The 17,658-nt window shown below is 32.2% G+C and overlaps 2 protein-coding genes across 2 annotated transcripts; one reads left to right on the top strand and one right to left on the bottom strand.

Annotated features, from left to right (window-relative positions):
- Nucleotides 1-3,055: 3,055 nt before the first annotated feature.
- Nucleotides 3,056-10,255, top strand: LOC106721506 (cingulin). Its single transcript, XM_045677941.1, has 18 exons — nt 3,056-3,191; nt 3,288-3,379; nt 4,516-4,578; nt 4,991-5,084; nt 5,363-5,469; nt 5,763-5,943; nt 6,344-6,492; nt 6,686-6,807; nt 6,888-7,038; nt 7,200-7,382; nt 7,781-7,896; nt 8,103-8,211; nt 8,402-8,552; nt 8,740-8,879; nt 9,104-9,216; nt 9,296-9,413; nt 9,614-9,811; nt 9,898-10,255. Exons 1-18 carry the CDS (start codon nt 3,158-3,160, stop codon nt 10,135-10,137), a joined length of 2,361 nt encoding a protein of 786 aa, XP_045533897.1. The 5' UTR covers nt 3,056-3,157; the 3' UTR covers nt 10,138-10,255.
- Nucleotides 10,256-10,718: 463 nt separating this feature from the next.
- On the bottom strand, nt 10,719-17,427 carry LOC106721143 (putative uncharacterized protein MYH16). The gene is made up of 19 exons (XM_014516020.2): nt 17,300-17,427; nt 16,321-16,436; nt 16,030-16,134; nt 15,792-15,878; nt 15,564-15,620; nt 15,414-15,498; nt 15,210-15,313; nt 14,837-15,017; nt 14,361-14,500; nt 14,122-14,249; nt 13,894-14,041; nt 13,629-13,802; nt 13,263-13,378; nt 12,800-13,038; nt 12,508-12,632; nt 12,320-12,441; nt 12,098-12,209; nt 11,555-11,794; nt 10,719-11,417 (listed from the first exon to the last, which is right to left on the bottom strand). The coding sequence occupies exons 1-19, from the start codon at nt 17,340-17,342 to the stop codon at nt 10,719-10,721; spliced, it is 3,021 nt and encodes a 1,006-aa protein (XP_014371506.2). The 5' UTR covers nt 17,343-17,427.
- Nucleotides 17,428-17,658: the final 231 nt, after the last annotated feature.

The following is a 17,658-nucleotide window of genomic DNA, read 5'->3' as shown; positions in this document are numbered from 1 at the left end:
GTAAACCAGCTGTCGCTCGCGACTCCGTCCACAAGGAATTAAAAAAATCTTGATCCTTTAATGGATGTTTGTTAGAAGGTATCTCCAGAACGGCCGCATGGTTCATGATGAAATTTGGTACAGATGTAAAACACAGTCTGAAAGAACACATAATCCCTGAAATGTTTACGGTACCCCTGGGATAAGTTTGATTCAAATATTTACGAGATAACTTCGCAACGGTCCAGCACATAATCAACATAGTCTCGTGTGATATATAACATAAATTTCACCCTTTTTTTTAGTTCTCCGCGAAGTCGCAGGCAAAAGCTATTTGTCAATCGAATAATGAATAAACAAAGAATGTGAACTGTTATTTGATGCACAAAGGGACATTTTTTAAACAAGCATTCTTATCATCATCAAATAATAAATAAGCATTCTTTATGTGCTTGGTAATAATGAAATAATTATTTTCATTCTCATTTGAATGAATGAAGACATCGTAATTACACTAATTAAAATAATGCAAAAATATTGATGGAAGTCCAAGTCAATGAAACTTAGAATGCTTAATGGTAGGTTATTAGAGAGTATAATTAATCGCCTGGTTGTTTATCAAACACTGTTTTACTAGATCTCTACATCTACTACAATATTATTTAACTACGATATTAATTTTTCTTCTCTAAGATTAAGTATTTTTCTGCAACAGTTCCTGCAGCAGCGAAGCTTTACCACAATCAAGTAAAATAGAATAGTTAGTCTCAGACAGAGCAGTGTTATAATATTCTCAGGCATGAGTAATTGCAGGTCCTTAGGTATTATACCACGAGTTGATACGCGTGAAGCATGTGGACGGAGAACAATAAGGATTCTTTAAACGCTTCTATGCATTTCGTACGCGATCAATGGCGCCCATTGCCATGACTTATTGGTGTTTTGGATAATACTTTACAACTGTAAACTGTACACATTCACACGTTTTGTTTGCTTGATTATTGTCCATTAATGATAAAAAATCGAAGTTTTCTACTTATTAATTAATAATATACTCGTATGTTAAAGATAAAGATGTAAATATGCGTAATAAATAGCCAGAGCTATTCAAAGTAATTGTAATATGTGTAATGACGATTTCTATGTAATTTGTTATTTTTTAATCTGGAGCGTGAATTTTTCCGAAAAAAAAAAACAACTATACGTCTTTTTAAATAGTATTTATGTGTTGATTCGTTTAACATTGATTAGTTTTTCGATTTGTATTATAATTATTAATCAGTTATATTAACAGGCGTATAATCATGGATTGTATGGTATTTCATTTTAAATTACTATGAAGGAATTAATATACGATAAGGAATATTATCCTAATATTGGTCATGGGTGTAGCCTTGAATGATCAGATAAATGTATTGGTTTTGTGCAATTTACACTAATCCTAATCGTTAACGTGTTTGATAGCCGACATTTTGATAGATAAATGATGTCAATGATGTGGAATATTTTTGAATGAAGGCGGTTGTATTTAATCTTTATTCATATCGAAATAATTATACCTTAGTCCTTGCTATAAGTTATTTCTTTTTTATACATTTCAGAAATCTCCTAAACACAATATGCTTCGGAATCCAATAAATAAGCTTGGGAATTAAACTAGCGACGAAAGGATTTTTTTAGAAAAGTGTTTATTTATCAGTGCAGTAATGTTTTTTTTGTAGTAAATCTTTAGTTTAAAATCAGAATACATACACTAAAAAGTGCAGATGAAGAAACCTTATCCAGTCTCCCGTCATATCAATCAGTTAACATGTCCACCAGTTTCTTAGGTTATCGCAAATATGTTGCAATTATTTGAATAAATAAAATGTCCTAGATATTTAATGTTTCAATGTACACGTGTAAAAGACTAGTCTCGTATGTACATTATTTCTTGCTACTTAACTATTGTTTGATAGATAACAATCTAAAGAAGGTCTTTTGTAACATGAATTGTTATAAAGTGATAAGAATACGAATTGATCTTTGTTTTCATCCATATTATAAGAAATATCGGAGATCACTTATTCGATGATGAACAAAACATTTCAATAGCGCTAATGTTTTTCTTTGTTACATTGATATCAACTGCGTTGAATAACTACAATGTTGTCAGAGTTTGCAAATATACTTTTCAGACGAGTTGACGACACCGCATTCAAGCATTCAACAGAGAATTATTTCAAAAGTTTTGATTTATTAATATTTACTGACTGTAACTGACATTTTGTCAAATAAGCTTCCACGCTATTGACATGGTGTATGTTTTAATCACAATATACTGTGACTCTCATTAAAACCTGGAATCGTCGTTTGAATTATTAAAATGATCACATTGTTTCGTTGGTTTCAAAAGTAAAAAAGGTTTAAATAGATCTTCACAGTGGAAATTGAATGTTTTAATTTGGGCTTATTATTTTAGAATGCCTATAAAACTAACAAATGTAAGTGTATGTTACTCCTGCACTCTTAAAAATAATCGGAACAGATAACGTGAATTTTATTTTTGAGTAAATTTGTTTTATAATGTGTCACATGGCTATCTGTCATGTACTTGACCTATTTAAATAGCTTATTTACTTTGATTATCAAAAATATCTATGACTTATCAATTTAAAAATATGATATATTTGTGTAAAGGCGTAAAAATGTGTCATCGACATCGTTTAATTGAAAACGTTAAACTATCATTAATATTAAATATTACTACTTGAATATATTTGAAGGTAGAAACAACAACAACTCAATCTCACCTGTAGCCTGAGAGTAATAAGCAGAGATTACGAACTTCCATTTATCGCGGTCCTGGCACATCTCCGTCGCTTCTTCCACGTTCTAACATCTACGAATCCATGGTTGTTAGTTTCCGGTGCACTTATAGACTATTGAAGGAAGAGCGAATAATATTGAGTACAAGAGATGGAGTATATATTTTTTTGTTTTTGTCACAAAAAAGTTTTAAGTGTCAAATCAACGGTTGGAAAATCTTCTTTTTCATCGCGAAAGCAAACTTTTGGAATTATCTTTGACAATTTTTCATAACCTATCAAAACGCTGTCACATTCTTCGCAATAACATTTTACAGTTTTTAGCTATAATAAAACTTGATATAATTCTACAAAATTTTCGTAATTTCAACATGTTAGAATCTGGTGGAACCTCTTTAAGATCTGGTAAGAAAGTAAAATAAGAAATTGGTATTTAGATTTTATTACAACTTCACTTGCTGGTCTACTATATGATCAAAATAAAATATATTTATTTCTCAGATATAAATACAACCGTCGCTAGAAGATGGGAACAAGCATCGCGCCCGGTTAAACGTTCGCAATCTGCCAGTCCTAACAATTTAAATGCACGGGTATATATTAATACTTACCTAAGTTATTGTTACTATGTGTAGGAAGGATCAAGTATCCTTTTTAAAATTTTTACATGCGTTTAAAACTAATCAAAAGTCTACGAGATCTTAGCCTGTTTAAATTAAGAAGTCATTAGTTTCTTTAGATATTTCGACATAAAATTACCCCACTAAATCCGAAGGTAGTATATTTGTTAGTATATTTTGTATTCGTGTAAATAACCGTATGAATAGACATTATCAAACACTTTATAAGCCCTGTCTGTTCCTGTTTTATCCGTGTCATGGCGGATGTGTACTTTGAATATATTTGCATACTAAACCATACTAAACTAATCATACTAAACCTACTTAATAAATTGTTCGTATAATTATATACTTATTAATTCAAACATTTTTATATGCAATCGCTTCATATCATGTAAATACTTTTACTGCAACTTTAGAACTATTTATTTTTAAGAAAACGTTATTTACATATAAAATTACTTTTATGGTAAATAAATATATCTTTCTTTAAGACAATTGTAAATGTTATTCAACTGTCCACTTTGTGTTAAACGAAACAATTAATAATTAACAATAAACAGTTTTGTTTGTACAGCCGGGGGACAAGTCAAACTTCAATGTCGCCGTACAAACAAACTGACTGAAGATATTGTGTACAATAACATCACTTATTTCATTATCTTTTACGAAACAAACATAAAGGCAAACGAAACAAGCATATATGTAATAATGAGGCAACATATTCATTATGATATTAATTCTATTACATTTTCTTCAGACCTTTTGTACAATTCCAAATATATCACTTTGACCACAACAAAATTCTTCTGTTCACATTTCAAATTTTAATATTTTGTTGAGTTTGACAACCTAAAGGTACAGAGAAAATTCCCTGATATAATTATAAAGGTAATATTTTAACCCATCAATTATACAAGATACAGCTCTTCAGGTTATTTAAAAATAATTGTTTTTCTGGGAATCTGTTCAACGTGCACCTAAATCAAAAATCCTCGTGTTTTTATTTTTGAATTTTCGGTATGCGAGATACGTGGTATTCATTCGGGATACAAGTTATTGAAAAACGAATAGAACTAAAAGTACTCAACTGTTGTTTTCTTTTACAGAGACAGAATGTGCAGAAAAAACTTGTTGCTGGCAAAAGACATCGTAGTATGTCGCCTACAAATGTATGTAATTTGACTAATGGGTTTCTGAGCCCAATTTTCCTGCTTAAAAGATACTGTTATCTCTGTTTTGTCAAGGATAATAACAGGGATGACGATATGTTTTATACATAGCTTTTAGTCTCGGAAACCAATGGTTAATCGTTTGATTTTAATAACAGATGGCAGTAATCTTAAAATATTATTTCGTAGAACTTGAAAACTATTTGCGAAAAAAATAGACAAGCAGAGATTATCACGTTGTCACTGCTAATTATATTCCCATCTTTGTTAAGCCTTTCTAATTTTTTAACGTTCTTAACCTATCCAATACCACTGACTCGCTCAGCTAGTTCATGAAAATTGTAGTCGTTTATTCTCGCCTTCTCCTCGGATTGTCGTAGGACAGTTAATATTTGTTTGTGAATTTGTAAAGGTTGCTAAAAAGGATGATGATAAGTTGCGCCCGACATCACCAGTTCATTTACATACTGAAGATGATTATGCAAACCTAACGTTGACGGATACAGGTACAGGTTTCTATACTTTTATATCAAGTAGTCGTACTTAGATAATGGTAATAAATGCGTTACATGAAGATCAAAAAATATGTCTTTAGAGTTCTACACCCAAGCTATAGTTATGAAATAATGTTAGTACAGAAAGAATAGTTATTTTTTAGTATTAATGAATGAGTACAGAAACATAACATATTTATTTGAAAAAAATACTCCGAGGAATTAAACATACCCAACGAAGGTATTAAACAATAGTGTGATTTACTTTATAAGCTCTTGTTAATTTACAGAAAAAGACGTACTTTTGCCGCCGACGGTTATTTCAAAAACCATGCGTTCGTACGCCGGCAAGAGAAGGGAGTTTATCAAGCTGCGTAAGAACGTTATAAGTCAACAGGTATGAATTTCAAGATAGGATGGGATTGTGTGCTCTAAGAAAGTATTTTTGTCGGAGTAAAGAAGTTTTACTAGTTTAGTTTAGCTTGTTTATATATCAAAGACGACTGTTGGAGGAACATTTTTTTTACACTAGCATAGAAAGAACAAATTTAGCACAAACAACGCAGTGCGGGGTTTCAGTAGTTAGTGTTTGTTTTGTGACGAATCAGGCCTAGTTAAGAATGAAGTAAACAATTCTGAAAGTAAATTGTGCCTTACATTTTATATTTACAAAAATTTACTTTGTTTTAGAATATGTTGATAGAAACTTACGCATCGTTGAAAGAGATAGAGGCTAGGTGTGGAATAAACGACAATAACCTCGGAGAACTTAGACTGCTCTCGATATCTGGTTGGCACGCGAACGATCTGCTTCTACTGTTAAGAAGTGACATAGCGTCTTTACAGAGTATGGAAATTAATGAGGGATTTGGTGTGTATTTAGTTATTGTACATTAAATCTTACTAATATTATAAATGCGAATGTTTAGATGGATGGATGGATGGATGTTTGTTTGAAGGTATCTCCAGAACGTCTCAACGGATCTCGCTGAAATTTGGCATTGATGTAGAAAATAGTCTGGAAGAACACATTCGCAACTATTTTTTTAAAATTCCAGCGCAGTCGGTGTCATGGGTGACAGCTAGTGAATAAATATGTTCAAAACAGTCACTTTTAAATATCCTTGTACGTACTTCCATAGTCGATGGAGATATCGATCGTGTGACAAATTGTGATTGTTTAGCCAAATTACTTCAATATGAAGTGTTATTTTAATGGAGTACTAAATTAAACTATAGTTAATATTTTTTATGAAGTCGTTTGTTTCTAGGGCCACAGATGTTGCGACAGCTGCATTCCCTGCTTAGTGTAATCCCCGACGAGGTGCGTGCGGTGAACTCGGAGATCATGATACGTCGTAACGAGATCTTACAGCTCTGGCGATCCAAGGCCCGTCCTGAAAGACTTAACGCGCATACTGTCAGTATTCCTTCTACTAGACATAAATAAGTTCTTAGGTTTTTGCAGCTTTTCCTTTGTTCATTTAAAAGTCACTAAATGGCTAATGAAGGTACCTTTAAAAGTAGATCAGTATGATATATAACGAACAAGGATCTTGTTAAGCAAGCAAGTAACTTCGAATGAGTTTGGTAAAATATTAGTTTATTTACAGAACACCGAATGGAAGAACAAAAACGCTGAATTTGAATCACAAACAGAGAATATAAAGAAACTGGTCGAGTCGTTGACAGATAATATTAAGACTAAAATTAAGCAGTCGTTTGAAGTAGCTAAGTAATTATTTTATCTAATAAATGGAAAGTCGATTGAGATTGTCAATTTTGTTTACTGCCTACGTTGTGACTTTATTTCAGAATGCCTTGGATTGACCGGGAAAATTTAATAAAGAAAGTTGAACGTTTACAAAATGAAAATTTAATTTTACGAGATAAACTTGAAGAAAAACTGAAAAAAGTCGGTGAAAGGCAAGAAGAAGGAAAGGCGGAAGATCTATCCAAATATGAGGTTTGGTGAAAATTTCATCGGTCATTTTGTACTTAATGATCTCATAAATGTATACAAAGTGTAAAATAAAATGTACGAAGTTAGTAGTGCTTTTGACCATTCGAATATAAAAACACGAGAGTTAGCTTTATTTTTTAACTAAATTATATTTTACAAAACAGGCATTACAAGAACAGCTAAACAAAGAAAAGACAGCTAAAGAAAGTTTAAGAGAAATAGTATCGACTGCAGAAAGCATGCTGCGCGTCGCACGAAGTCGGATCGTTAATTTGGAAAAGCAGGTCAAAGAAGGGAAGACGGAACTGGAGGCAGCGAAACGCAAGCAGAAGGAATTGGAACAACTAGTAAATAACATCATTTTCATAGAAATCTATCCTAAAAAATTTAAGTTTATATCGAAAAAAAATCAAATTTCGTGAACATGATGTATATTGCTTATAAAAAAAATTCAATTTTGTAAATTTTTGTCTATCTATCTGCACGCAAAACCGCTTTTTTTCCGGGTAATCTTCGAAATGGTTGGATTGATTTTGACGTAGCTTTGACTGGAAGGTAGCTGGTTTGTGCCAGAGTAACTTTGGCTATTTTTTTTTAATTCCACGCTGACAAAGTCTCGGGCAGCGGCTAGAATAAAATATATAGCAAATAATTAGGTCTACATGACTTTCCCAGTTTTTATTTATCGTTAATGTGACAACGAACTTATCGCCTGTAGTAAAGTTTTGTGTTTTTCTGTTACTAGTATCGTCATCGTGAACTGAGCTACGATACGCGTTCGAAGAAATTGATTGAGCTCTCCAAAACTGGGGAAATGACCATCGAGGCATTATCACAGCAGAGGGATGCTCTCGAACTACGGTTATTAATCTATGTTAATTTCTTCGGCTCAGTGCTAGTTATTTTTTGAGTTTATAATAAAACAAAAATCTTCATTTGTAAAAACCTGTTTGATGGACAGTCTAATTTTGAAGAATATTGATCTTACATTTAGAACCTTAACTAGTCAATATTACTAAAGTTGTTACTACGTGTTTTATACAATCTAACAAGAAAACTTTATATAGTGTCAAAGAGCTACGTGAGCAACTAGAGATCACTGAAAACACTGTTTCCGAGCGGGTAGCCAAGCAAAGGAACCGCGCTGATATGCTTCAGGCCAAGTTAACAGAAAAGGTTTCGTAAGAGTTTAATTGTTTTAAACTTATCCAACTTTACAAATGTACGTATTGTTACGATATGAAACATTAACAATTAAAATTACTATTTCAAATTTTGTAAACGTAATGTCGATGGTACAGACAAATACACAGTATATCAAGGTTCTGTATTTAATCGGATTTAGCCTTATTTAAAAGTTTTTTAGGAGAAAGCACAGGCAGAAGCTGAATCACGTGCAGCAGCACTTCAAGATCGAGTCATAGATTTGGAGAAACAGCTTTCTGTTATCCAAGAACGATGCACTAAGCTTCTAAACATAGAAAAAGAACACTGTCTCGACTACTTACCGTCTAAAGGTATGCACAATTTTTTCTCTTATAAGTGATTGAGAGAGACACAATATAATTGTAAGCAGTTTCGTGTCTGTTTGAGGTTACCGTTAAAGAAAACAAGAGCGGTTATGCAAAAATATTTAGTACAAACAGCTAATTTTAACCTTCTAGTGAGACTAGATTCTGCACTGGTTTCCTGTGAATTGTTTAGAAGGCGAGCCTTCAGATGGAGAGACTGAAATTTGGAAGGAACTGCAGGACACGCGCGCTGCACTCGTCAGGGTGGAGGAAGAGCTGCGACAGACTCGCACTGATAAAGATAACTTTTTAAATTCACTGTCGAGAATTGCAGTAAGTCTTTCCTTACTGTACTGTAGCTTGTAATTCTGTGTATGTAAATTTGACAAATGAAGAAAAACTGGAAAAGCCAATTCCTTTTACTACAGCGTACTAGCATAAGCTTTTTATACTTATTATGCTTTAAAAGATAGAGGTGGAGTCGAGCAAGCAGTTTTTACATATATGTGTTTTAAATATCATAATTAAAAAATACTATTATCATTTTAACTTTGCAGCAAATAGAAGGTGATAACGATAACAAAATGGCTACTGAGTTATTGGACAGAGAACAGAGAATTGCAAAATTGCAATCCATTATTGACGAACAGCGAGCGAATGAGAAGATAATGTAAGCGAAATCACAACTTGTTACAATGTACTGAGTGGTAATATATACAAGGACTGGAATTTTCTCATATGGTTAACAGGGAACAAAGTATGTCAGAGTACGAGACTCAATTAGCGGCTTTACGTCTCGAAGTTAAGCGCTTAAGGAATTACGACTGTTTCTCCAGAGATACTCCCTACCAGGATCTAAGAACTGAGGTTTGGTTAAAATTTAAATAATTTAGAGAAATACACAACTCTATCGCTCACAAACTTTAACACCATTCTTCTGTGTAAAATCCAAATTTGGAACTGAAGGACCTTTTAGGGAATACAATCTTCCTTCCGACGTTGGCCCTAAGTGCGATTCGAAAGAGATAGCGCTCATTTTCTTGTTTCTGTTTGTTTATCTGTGATAGTTGTTAGAGATGCAAATGCAAGTAGCGACTCTGAGCCGCGAGCGGTCTGCGCTGGTGACAGCGGCGGCGTCCCGCGCCCTCATGCTGGAGCGGTACGAGCGCGCGGCGGACATGTTCGCCAAGGTAACGCGTGCGCGGCGGGACCTTGCCGCGCAACTCGAGGGACAGCAAGAGCCTAAAGAATTTGATGGAGCTACGGTCTGTTATTAGGGCCGATTCATTGCTATGCTCTTGTATTAAGAAAATAAAAATTTTTTATTTATAAAATGTACATTTTACATCAGACGTCGCAAGTTGTGTCGTCTCTATGCCAAGACGCAAACGACACGTGGTCGGCGTTGCAGTCAGAGCGGGCTAGGGTGCTTCAGCTGGAGAGCGCCATCTTGATGCAGAGCCTGCAGCTGGAGAGGGAGGGCAAGGTGCGCACCCAGTTGGAGAGACGAAAGGCTATGCTGGAAAGACAAATTCTTCGTCTTGTGGGCCCCGGATCCCAAAACACCCTTTTGTCTGATCAATCATTATAAATTCATATCGAAATTAAAAAATGTTTTCTATTTCCAGATTTTCTATTTCCTAAATTTTGCATTAAGAATTCTATTTCCAATCAATACTAACCTACCAAAATTTTTAGTAATAAAATCATTACGGTACCTTATCTTTTGATTTTATTTTTAAGCAAGTTTTGTCCTGATCCTTGCCAACTGATTTAATACTTACATACATCTATACAATGAATAAAATTGGATTGAAGAGTCAAGTGAAGATGTAATATCAAAGAAAAAAAATTATATTTCATACATGATGTCGTAGCTTCACTATTAAAGAAAATCCATTTTTTGTCTGTCCGCAAGTCCGCGTTTGTTTGGGGTAATCTCAGAAATGTCTCGGCCGTTTTTGATGGTATTTTGCCGGGAAGGTAGCTGATGTATGTGGAAATATTGTAGGCTTTTTTAATTCCGTACTGACGATGTCGCGGGCGACCGCTTGTTATAAAATAAAAAAGAAAGTAAACCTTTAAAAGTTTTATATCAACAAGTTTTACATAGTCGTTTAAACGGAAATATAAGCAATAAACAATATACAAATAATATAAAATTAAATAAATTTAAAGTCTATGACCAGCCAAAACAAACATTTTGTCCTTTTTATCGTTCAAATGCTTTCCATACAATAGTGCTTGTAAGTTTCTTGATAATATTTTATCGTGTAAATGATTACCAATAACCTTTCGTTTTGGTTCTTCATCCGTGTCTAAATCCAAGCCGCATGTTTTTACTTTATGACTATTATCAATTTTAGTATGAACTTCTTTACGATCTAAATGGTCACCATTAAATAAATCACATTTCTGAGGAACGGTGGCTTTTTTGACTACATTATCAGATAAGGCATATTTTTTTAGCAAAATGTTTTGCTCAAGAACGCTAGGTGTGCGTTTTTCCTGGTTGCGATCTTTATCTAAATTAATACTATTTTTATAACCTTCTGAAGACTGTTCGTTGTGTACATCTTGAACATCTATCGGGGTTTCGATTTCTTCTTCAAGAAGTTTTAAAAATTTATTTAGATTCTTCGAATTTGTGACCACTCCTTCCTTATATTGTTGTGATTCGTAAATTCCAATTTTTGTTTCTAGCAAATTAATTTTCTCTTCGCCTTTTTTTCTTAACGAGTTTGATTTGCGAATTTTCTCTTCCAAGGTTAAAACAATTTTCTCTAACTGCAATATTTGTTGTTTTCTAGTCTCTAAATTATTAGCAAGATTATTAATTTCTAATTTCTTTATTTGGAGCTCCTTCACAACCTGGAATATACAATTTTACATTTTGATAATACAATTTTTTATATTTAATATAATTATCCTTTGCACACCCTTCTTTCTATTGCTCACCCTCATTCTTACCAGTATTTTATTTTTTATCTATTAATTCAAAAAAAAACCTCAGAATCTTCATTTCTCCGGACATCTAAATTGTTTCTTAGTTGCTTAATAATATTACATTGTTCTTCTTCCGATTTTATTAAGGTTTTTATGAGATCCTCCTTTTCTTGTAACTTTTGTTTTTGTACTTTATTGGTTTCTAATGCTTCATTTAATTCCACTATTTTTTTTTTAAGGGTTTCAGACATTTCATTGTTTTCGTTAGTGACTTTAATTAGCTCATCTTTTTGTTTCTTCAACTAAAATAATAAAGCAAAAAATATTATAACAAAATACATATCGTGCAATGTTTGGATTAGTTAAACAAAAAATGCCTCTGTACAGACTGATTTGGAACCCATCATTGTGAAAATAATAGTCGACTTAAACATGAAATTAAGTAATTTGTTAAATATTACAAAAATATATTTTTTTGACTATGATGAGACAGTGAATGTCATTGTTTTAGCTAGCTGCATAAGGTTTGCTTTTTCTTTATGTTCTTATTTTTGTGATTTTACTTATTGTCCGTAATAGTAACTATTTATAGAATGTAATAATACCGTGTCATATAATTCATTAATATCTTTTAATCCACCAAACTGTTCTTGCAATTGTACAATGTGATCTTTTAATTGAATCAACTCTTTCTCATAGTATTCCATTTTAGATTCACTGTAAAATTAGAGTAAATATTTTTTATGACATATCGGCGGGAAGTTTAAATTTGATACGTTCATTTTGATGTTTAATTTAAAAGACTAAAGACTTAATTTATTGAATACCTGTCTTGTAATTGTGCTTTTAACATTTCCTCCCGATTTTTAAGCTCCTTTATATATTCTTCTTGGTCTAATAAATTTCGATTCATTATTTCGTTCTCTTCTTGGGACAATTTGAGGTTAAACTAAAAAAACGAAATTGAGCAAAATTACACATATCAAGGATGATTCTCATATTTTTATAACATTACCTCCATTTCACGAAGTGATTCAGTCTGTTGTAACAATATGTTTTTATAGTTTTTAGTTTCTGATCGTTCTTTCTCCAGATCATTCTTAATAGTATTAATTTCAATATCCATATCTTTTGTGCTAGCTGTAAAATACAAGTCATGTTTTAGGTATTATTTTCCATGCCGTGTTCATAATAGTTCATTTTAAACAATAAACGTTATATGCATAAAGTAGCATTAAATATGCAATTATTAAAAATATTTTATATCGCAACAGCCATTCGTACAGCATCTGATGCTTAGCGCTTACCTGATCTGTGCTCCAATTCTTCTATTTTTTGTAGAAGCAATTTATTTTGTAACTCAGCTTCCAACACTTGGTTACGGTACTCCGATGCTAGTTTTATTTGTTCTTGAATTTCAGTATTATACTTAGTTTCAGCTTCACTAAGTTTCATCATGTTCGCTTTAAGCTCTAACTTTGTATTGTTAAGTGATTCGTTATAGTACATCGTAAGCTCTTCCAATTTGCTTTCAAGGTCGTTTTTCCTGTTTTTAATAATAATTTATATATGAATATGGCCGCGCGTAGACTTATTTAAAAATACAATGTTAATAATTCAAATTTTAATTCTAAATTAAATTCTCATCATCATATAAAAATAGCAATATCAAACCAATCGTATATGTAGCTGTTAAAAAGAAACATCTGCAAAAATCAGTAGATACAGCCATTTTTATTCTAGTTCTGCTGTATTAATAAAAACACTCACTCGAATTGTATTTTTTCCCGGTCTTGTGCTATCTGTTCTAAATTCATTGTATTTTCTATGACTGCTTCGTTCAACTTCTTTAATTCTTCATCATAGTTTCTTTTCAGTCTTTCATTCTATTAAAAACATGATCGTGTTTATAAACGAAAAGATGAAAGATATCGACAAGAGATTACTTACTATCTAGACATCATTAGGTACCAGGTGATCAAGTGTAATATTATGTCAGTCATTAAGAAAAATTATCACGTTTTTGGAAGGAAACTGCTAGTTCCTTAAACCCTATTTCCTTTACATTGTGAAAATCGTGTGATTTTAATTGATTTAATTCAACTTGTATTGTGAGTAAAATATTTGCATACATACTTGCTCTTGTAATTGATTTATCAAGGCCATCTTAGACTCTAACTCCATGTTAACTTTATTCAAAGCGGCTTCCAATTGACTCGCGTGTTCAGCCTCTATCTTAATTTGGCCTTCAGCTTTCGACAGGCGATCTTTCAAAGTTTTTTGTTTTTCTTTTAACTCCTTTTCAAATTCCTAAGTTATGATTTATTAAAATAAATCAATGAAATTCATAACTTGACCAAATCATTATTTATTATTCATCAGATAAAAATGCGAGACTTACCGCTTTATTTTTATTGGTGTAGGATTTTAAATGTTCTGCATTATTCAATTGCTTCTGAAGATCAGCATTGTGTGAATTTAGTTCCGACAATTTATACGTCAAGTTTTCGGTTTGCAAATGAAGTGCCATTGTATCGTTCACTCTTTCTCTAACGATAAAGTAATCATTACTTTTCATAAACAATATAGAACTGAGATTACTATTACTACATATATGTATTTACCTTACCTTATGTAATATTCCACTTCTTGGATTTGCGTCATACATTCATTTCTAATCTTTTTCAAAGTGCCGGCCAACATGTCATTTTTCATAGTGTACTCTTGAATTTTCTGCTTCAGACTTTGTACACTAATCTATAAATTTTTATTATTAATAAAAGCAAGTGAGAAATAATAAACCAAAGATAATTTGTTGTTTTTTTTTTTTACAATTATGTTATTTTTGATAAAACATGGTGCAGTTACCTGCGATTTCAATGAGTCAAGCCACTCGATTATCGTTTTCTTATTATCTAAAGCTTGTTCACATGTTGCAACTAATTTTTCGGGTATTTTGTATAATTTATCCAAAATAATTCTATTATCCAAAGGTAATTCGTCTAGAACTAAAAGAAAAATAATAACATAATTGTCACATCTTTAAATACTATGTTATTTTAAAAACAAGAGGACATCACAAAGAATTAGTTTTTTTAAGTTTTCTATTTATATTATAAATATGTTTTATAAAATGTCGTGAATTATTTTTTTTACATTTAACACGAAAGAAAGTGAAAATTCAAATTTCCATTATCAACAGCAACTTCTAATTAAGTATTGGACATGGTGTGGAAAAACTTGACAGCGCCGAAGACCTGTATCGCTTGGGGCAAGATAGAGATAAATTCGCTAAGCTGATGCCTCCCATAATAATAGGGCACTAGAAGAAGAAGAATACTAACCGTTAATATTGTTTTTTATCTTAGAACTTTCTGCGCACAGTTTGAGCAGCTGTTCCGGTGTCATTTTGGCAACGTTCATGACATGCAGGTCCTTAGCGAGCGGTACATCTGCGCTGTGTCCTGCCGCTACCATTTTCTTATGTATTATATTTAGCGACGCATAAAGATCTAATATTGACCTCTGTGAAATACAAAATATTATTTAAACGATAAAAATCGTTTAATGATTATATTAGTGGTCGTTTGGTGTAATTTTCTAACTAGTTAATCATTTATTTATCAATTAATAACTAAGAGTGGTAGTCATTCTAGGTACAATTGCATTTAAAAAAGTGTTTATTCCTTTTTTTGTTAACGGTGCTGAGATTTTTACCTGTTTCTGATTCAATTCACTTTTCATTTTTTGAAACTCGTCGTTTCTTTTCACCCATTCGGATACAATGTCTTGGTTTGACTCACTCTCCGTTTTCCTTGTATCTAAAAAAGAAATGTAATTTCTCCCAAAATATTTTCCTTCCCTGTTTATTTTACAGTGCATATACATAGTCATGGATTTGTAATACATAAAGTTATTTACCACTGTCCGATAAATCCCCGTAGCCAAGTACATCATTGGATTCACTCTGTTCAACTTCCATATCTTCATATTGGTTTATGGTCTCCTGTTATATAATTCTAATATGAGTAAAAGACTAGTAAATAAATTACAAATTAAATTATTCTTTACCTGATCTGGTAAACGCCCTGTGTTTTTGTTCGAGTACAACATTCTTACCGACTTAGGCTAAAAGAACAGTGTTCGTTGAATATTTAATTTTTATTTCTATTACTACGCATATGATGGAACCATTCTTATTAAAAATTGGTAGGTTATTTATGATATATCGTTTGTAGTTAGGTTATATTTTAACGACATAGATTCTAAGTTATGGACATAGTTTAAATATCAGTTGACCTGTTGTACTGGCACCATTATAACTGGCGATGCAGCTTTATTCTTTAAATTGTCGCTAATACGTCTTGATATCATTGGTTGTTGTCTCTGAAAATAAATCATCTTTATAATCTTATTTCAATATGACATTCCAAGTTTTTTATATTTAAAAATAGCAGTTACAAAAATTTGTAACCGTGAATTAAATTTTTATTCTGTTTTTTTTTTCAAAAATAATAGCGATATGTATATGTCTTACTTTCAAAGCCGAGGACACCTTGTCCCGCTCCTGCCGAGCTGACCGTGTCACATCATTGACTTGCGACTTGTCGGTCCTACTACGACTTATAGATCTCTGCTTCACCTTAAAACAATTATGGAAGAATAATTTTAGTAAGAAAATATTTTTTTTTAAATTTTATTTAATGGGTTAACGTTACTGAAACCCCAGGACTATATATTGTAATTTCTGTCTCTACAAACATAATGAATGAGAGATGAAATTTTTAGTATAAATATAAGGCGAATTAACATAAAATAGTGTAATTACATCTGTATTGTTGACTTTGGCTTTGTTAACTGAAAACGGTACTATCCCTCGCTTGTCGGTACGAACGCTGCGCGGAATGCGACATTTTATAGGCATTCTCGCTGCTTCTATTATATCTGAAATTAAACAGATACATTAGTGAATAATAAAAGATAGATATAGATCATATAAGTAGCAAGTTTAAATAACCACATGACATGTCTTCTTTGGCTAATATCGACGCTGGAAAGCGTAAACGCTGTAACCCCGAACGTATGAACTTTACAGGAAAGTCAAAAAATCATAACTCGTGAGCTGATACGCCTACAAGCATGCGGTATTTAGCAATGTTGTGTAGTTTGCGCTAACCTATAATAAAATCATTATCGTTTGATAATGGTTGAAATTATTAACGTGTGAAAAACATATTCGCGATTTCAAGGGTTACAGCGTTTATGCTTTCCAGCGTCGGTATATACACCAGTGTATAGCCAGCGCTCGACTGTATGTACTGTTATTGATTTTTTAATTGCTAAGAAGTAGTGTACCCGTTAATTCAAACATAATACATTAACGGTCTTATTCATAAAAATGTATTCATAACAGCATTATAACAACAAAGAGTTCTATAAACGTATCATAAAGTTATAGAGGCCAGGTCCCTACTATAACAGTACTATAAGAATAAAATCACTGAAGTATGATGTCTATGAATAAAATACAAGATGGACGAACTCGTAACAGCTGATTACTAAAAAAACTGACATTTGACACACAAATCTTTTACATCCGTTAATTTGAAGCGGTATCTTTCGAGTGTGGGTATCCAGTATAATTTAAAGGTAACAGTAAATTGGCATCGCCGAAATTTCACATATACCTACAGGTTTTTCAGATATGGAGGCAGGTAAAGATGTTTATATGAGTGATTGGACAATGATTGCATGGTAGGTTGCCTTCTATGTCACTTGTTTGCCAGGAACGCTGCCTATACGCTTACCTTGTATTCTTGGTTTATTTGATAATTCGTTAGACATGTTCATTTACATTATATTTACACAAAGATTTTTAAAATATATAGAAACAATTTACTGAAATTTATAAAGCATCAATCCTAAAACGATGCCAATGACATTTCAATACAGACAAAAAATAAATAATTATGGCCAGTCTTGCTTTTTGGTATTTTACGTTGCCACCAAAAAGCCAAAATATTCAAGCTCACGTTGTTCAATATTTATATTATATTATAACAAATCTGTAAAAGGTCTTACGATTACAAGTTAACTAATTTTATATTCTTTTCTTAAGACTTTTTTCAGGTAAATAAGTGCGTGTTGTTATTGATCAATTAAAATG

This window comes from Papilio machaon, chromosome 5 (assembly GCF_912999745.1).
Source record: "Papilio machaon chromosome 5, ilPapMach1.1, whole genome shotgun sequence".
NCBI lineage: Eukaryota > Metazoa > Arthropoda > Insecta > Lepidoptera > Papilionidae > Papilio > Papilio machaon.
Note: the sequence above shows the minus strand (reverse complement) of the source record. Positions and strands in the feature narration are given on the sequence as shown.

Bases quoted from the DNA above. Each gene is read 5' to 3' on its own strand.
- LOC106721506 (XM_045677941.1), top strand. From the start codon at position 3,158: ATGTTAGAATCTGGTGGAACCTCTTTAAGATCTG. The intron at 8,880-9,103 runs GTAAGTCTTTCC...TTAACTTTGCAG, and splicing joins ATTCACTGTCGAGAATTGCA to CAAATAGAAGGTGATAACGA. The intron at 9,217-9,295 runs GTAAGCGAAATC...TATGGTTAACAG, and splicing joins CGAGCGAATGAGAAGATAAT to GGAACAAAGTATGTCAGAGT.
- LOC106721143 (XM_014516020.2), bottom strand. From the start codon at position 17,342: ATGAACATGTCTAACGAATTATCAAATAAACCAAGAATACAAG. The intron at 15,879-16,029 runs GTAAGACATATA...ATTTATTTTCAG, and splicing joins AGGTGTCCTCGGCTTTGAAA to AGACAACAACCAATGATATC. The intron at 12,442-12,507 runs GTAATGTTATAA...TCGTTTTTTTAG, and splicing joins AATCACTTCGTGAAATGGAG to TTTAACCTCAAATTGTCCCA.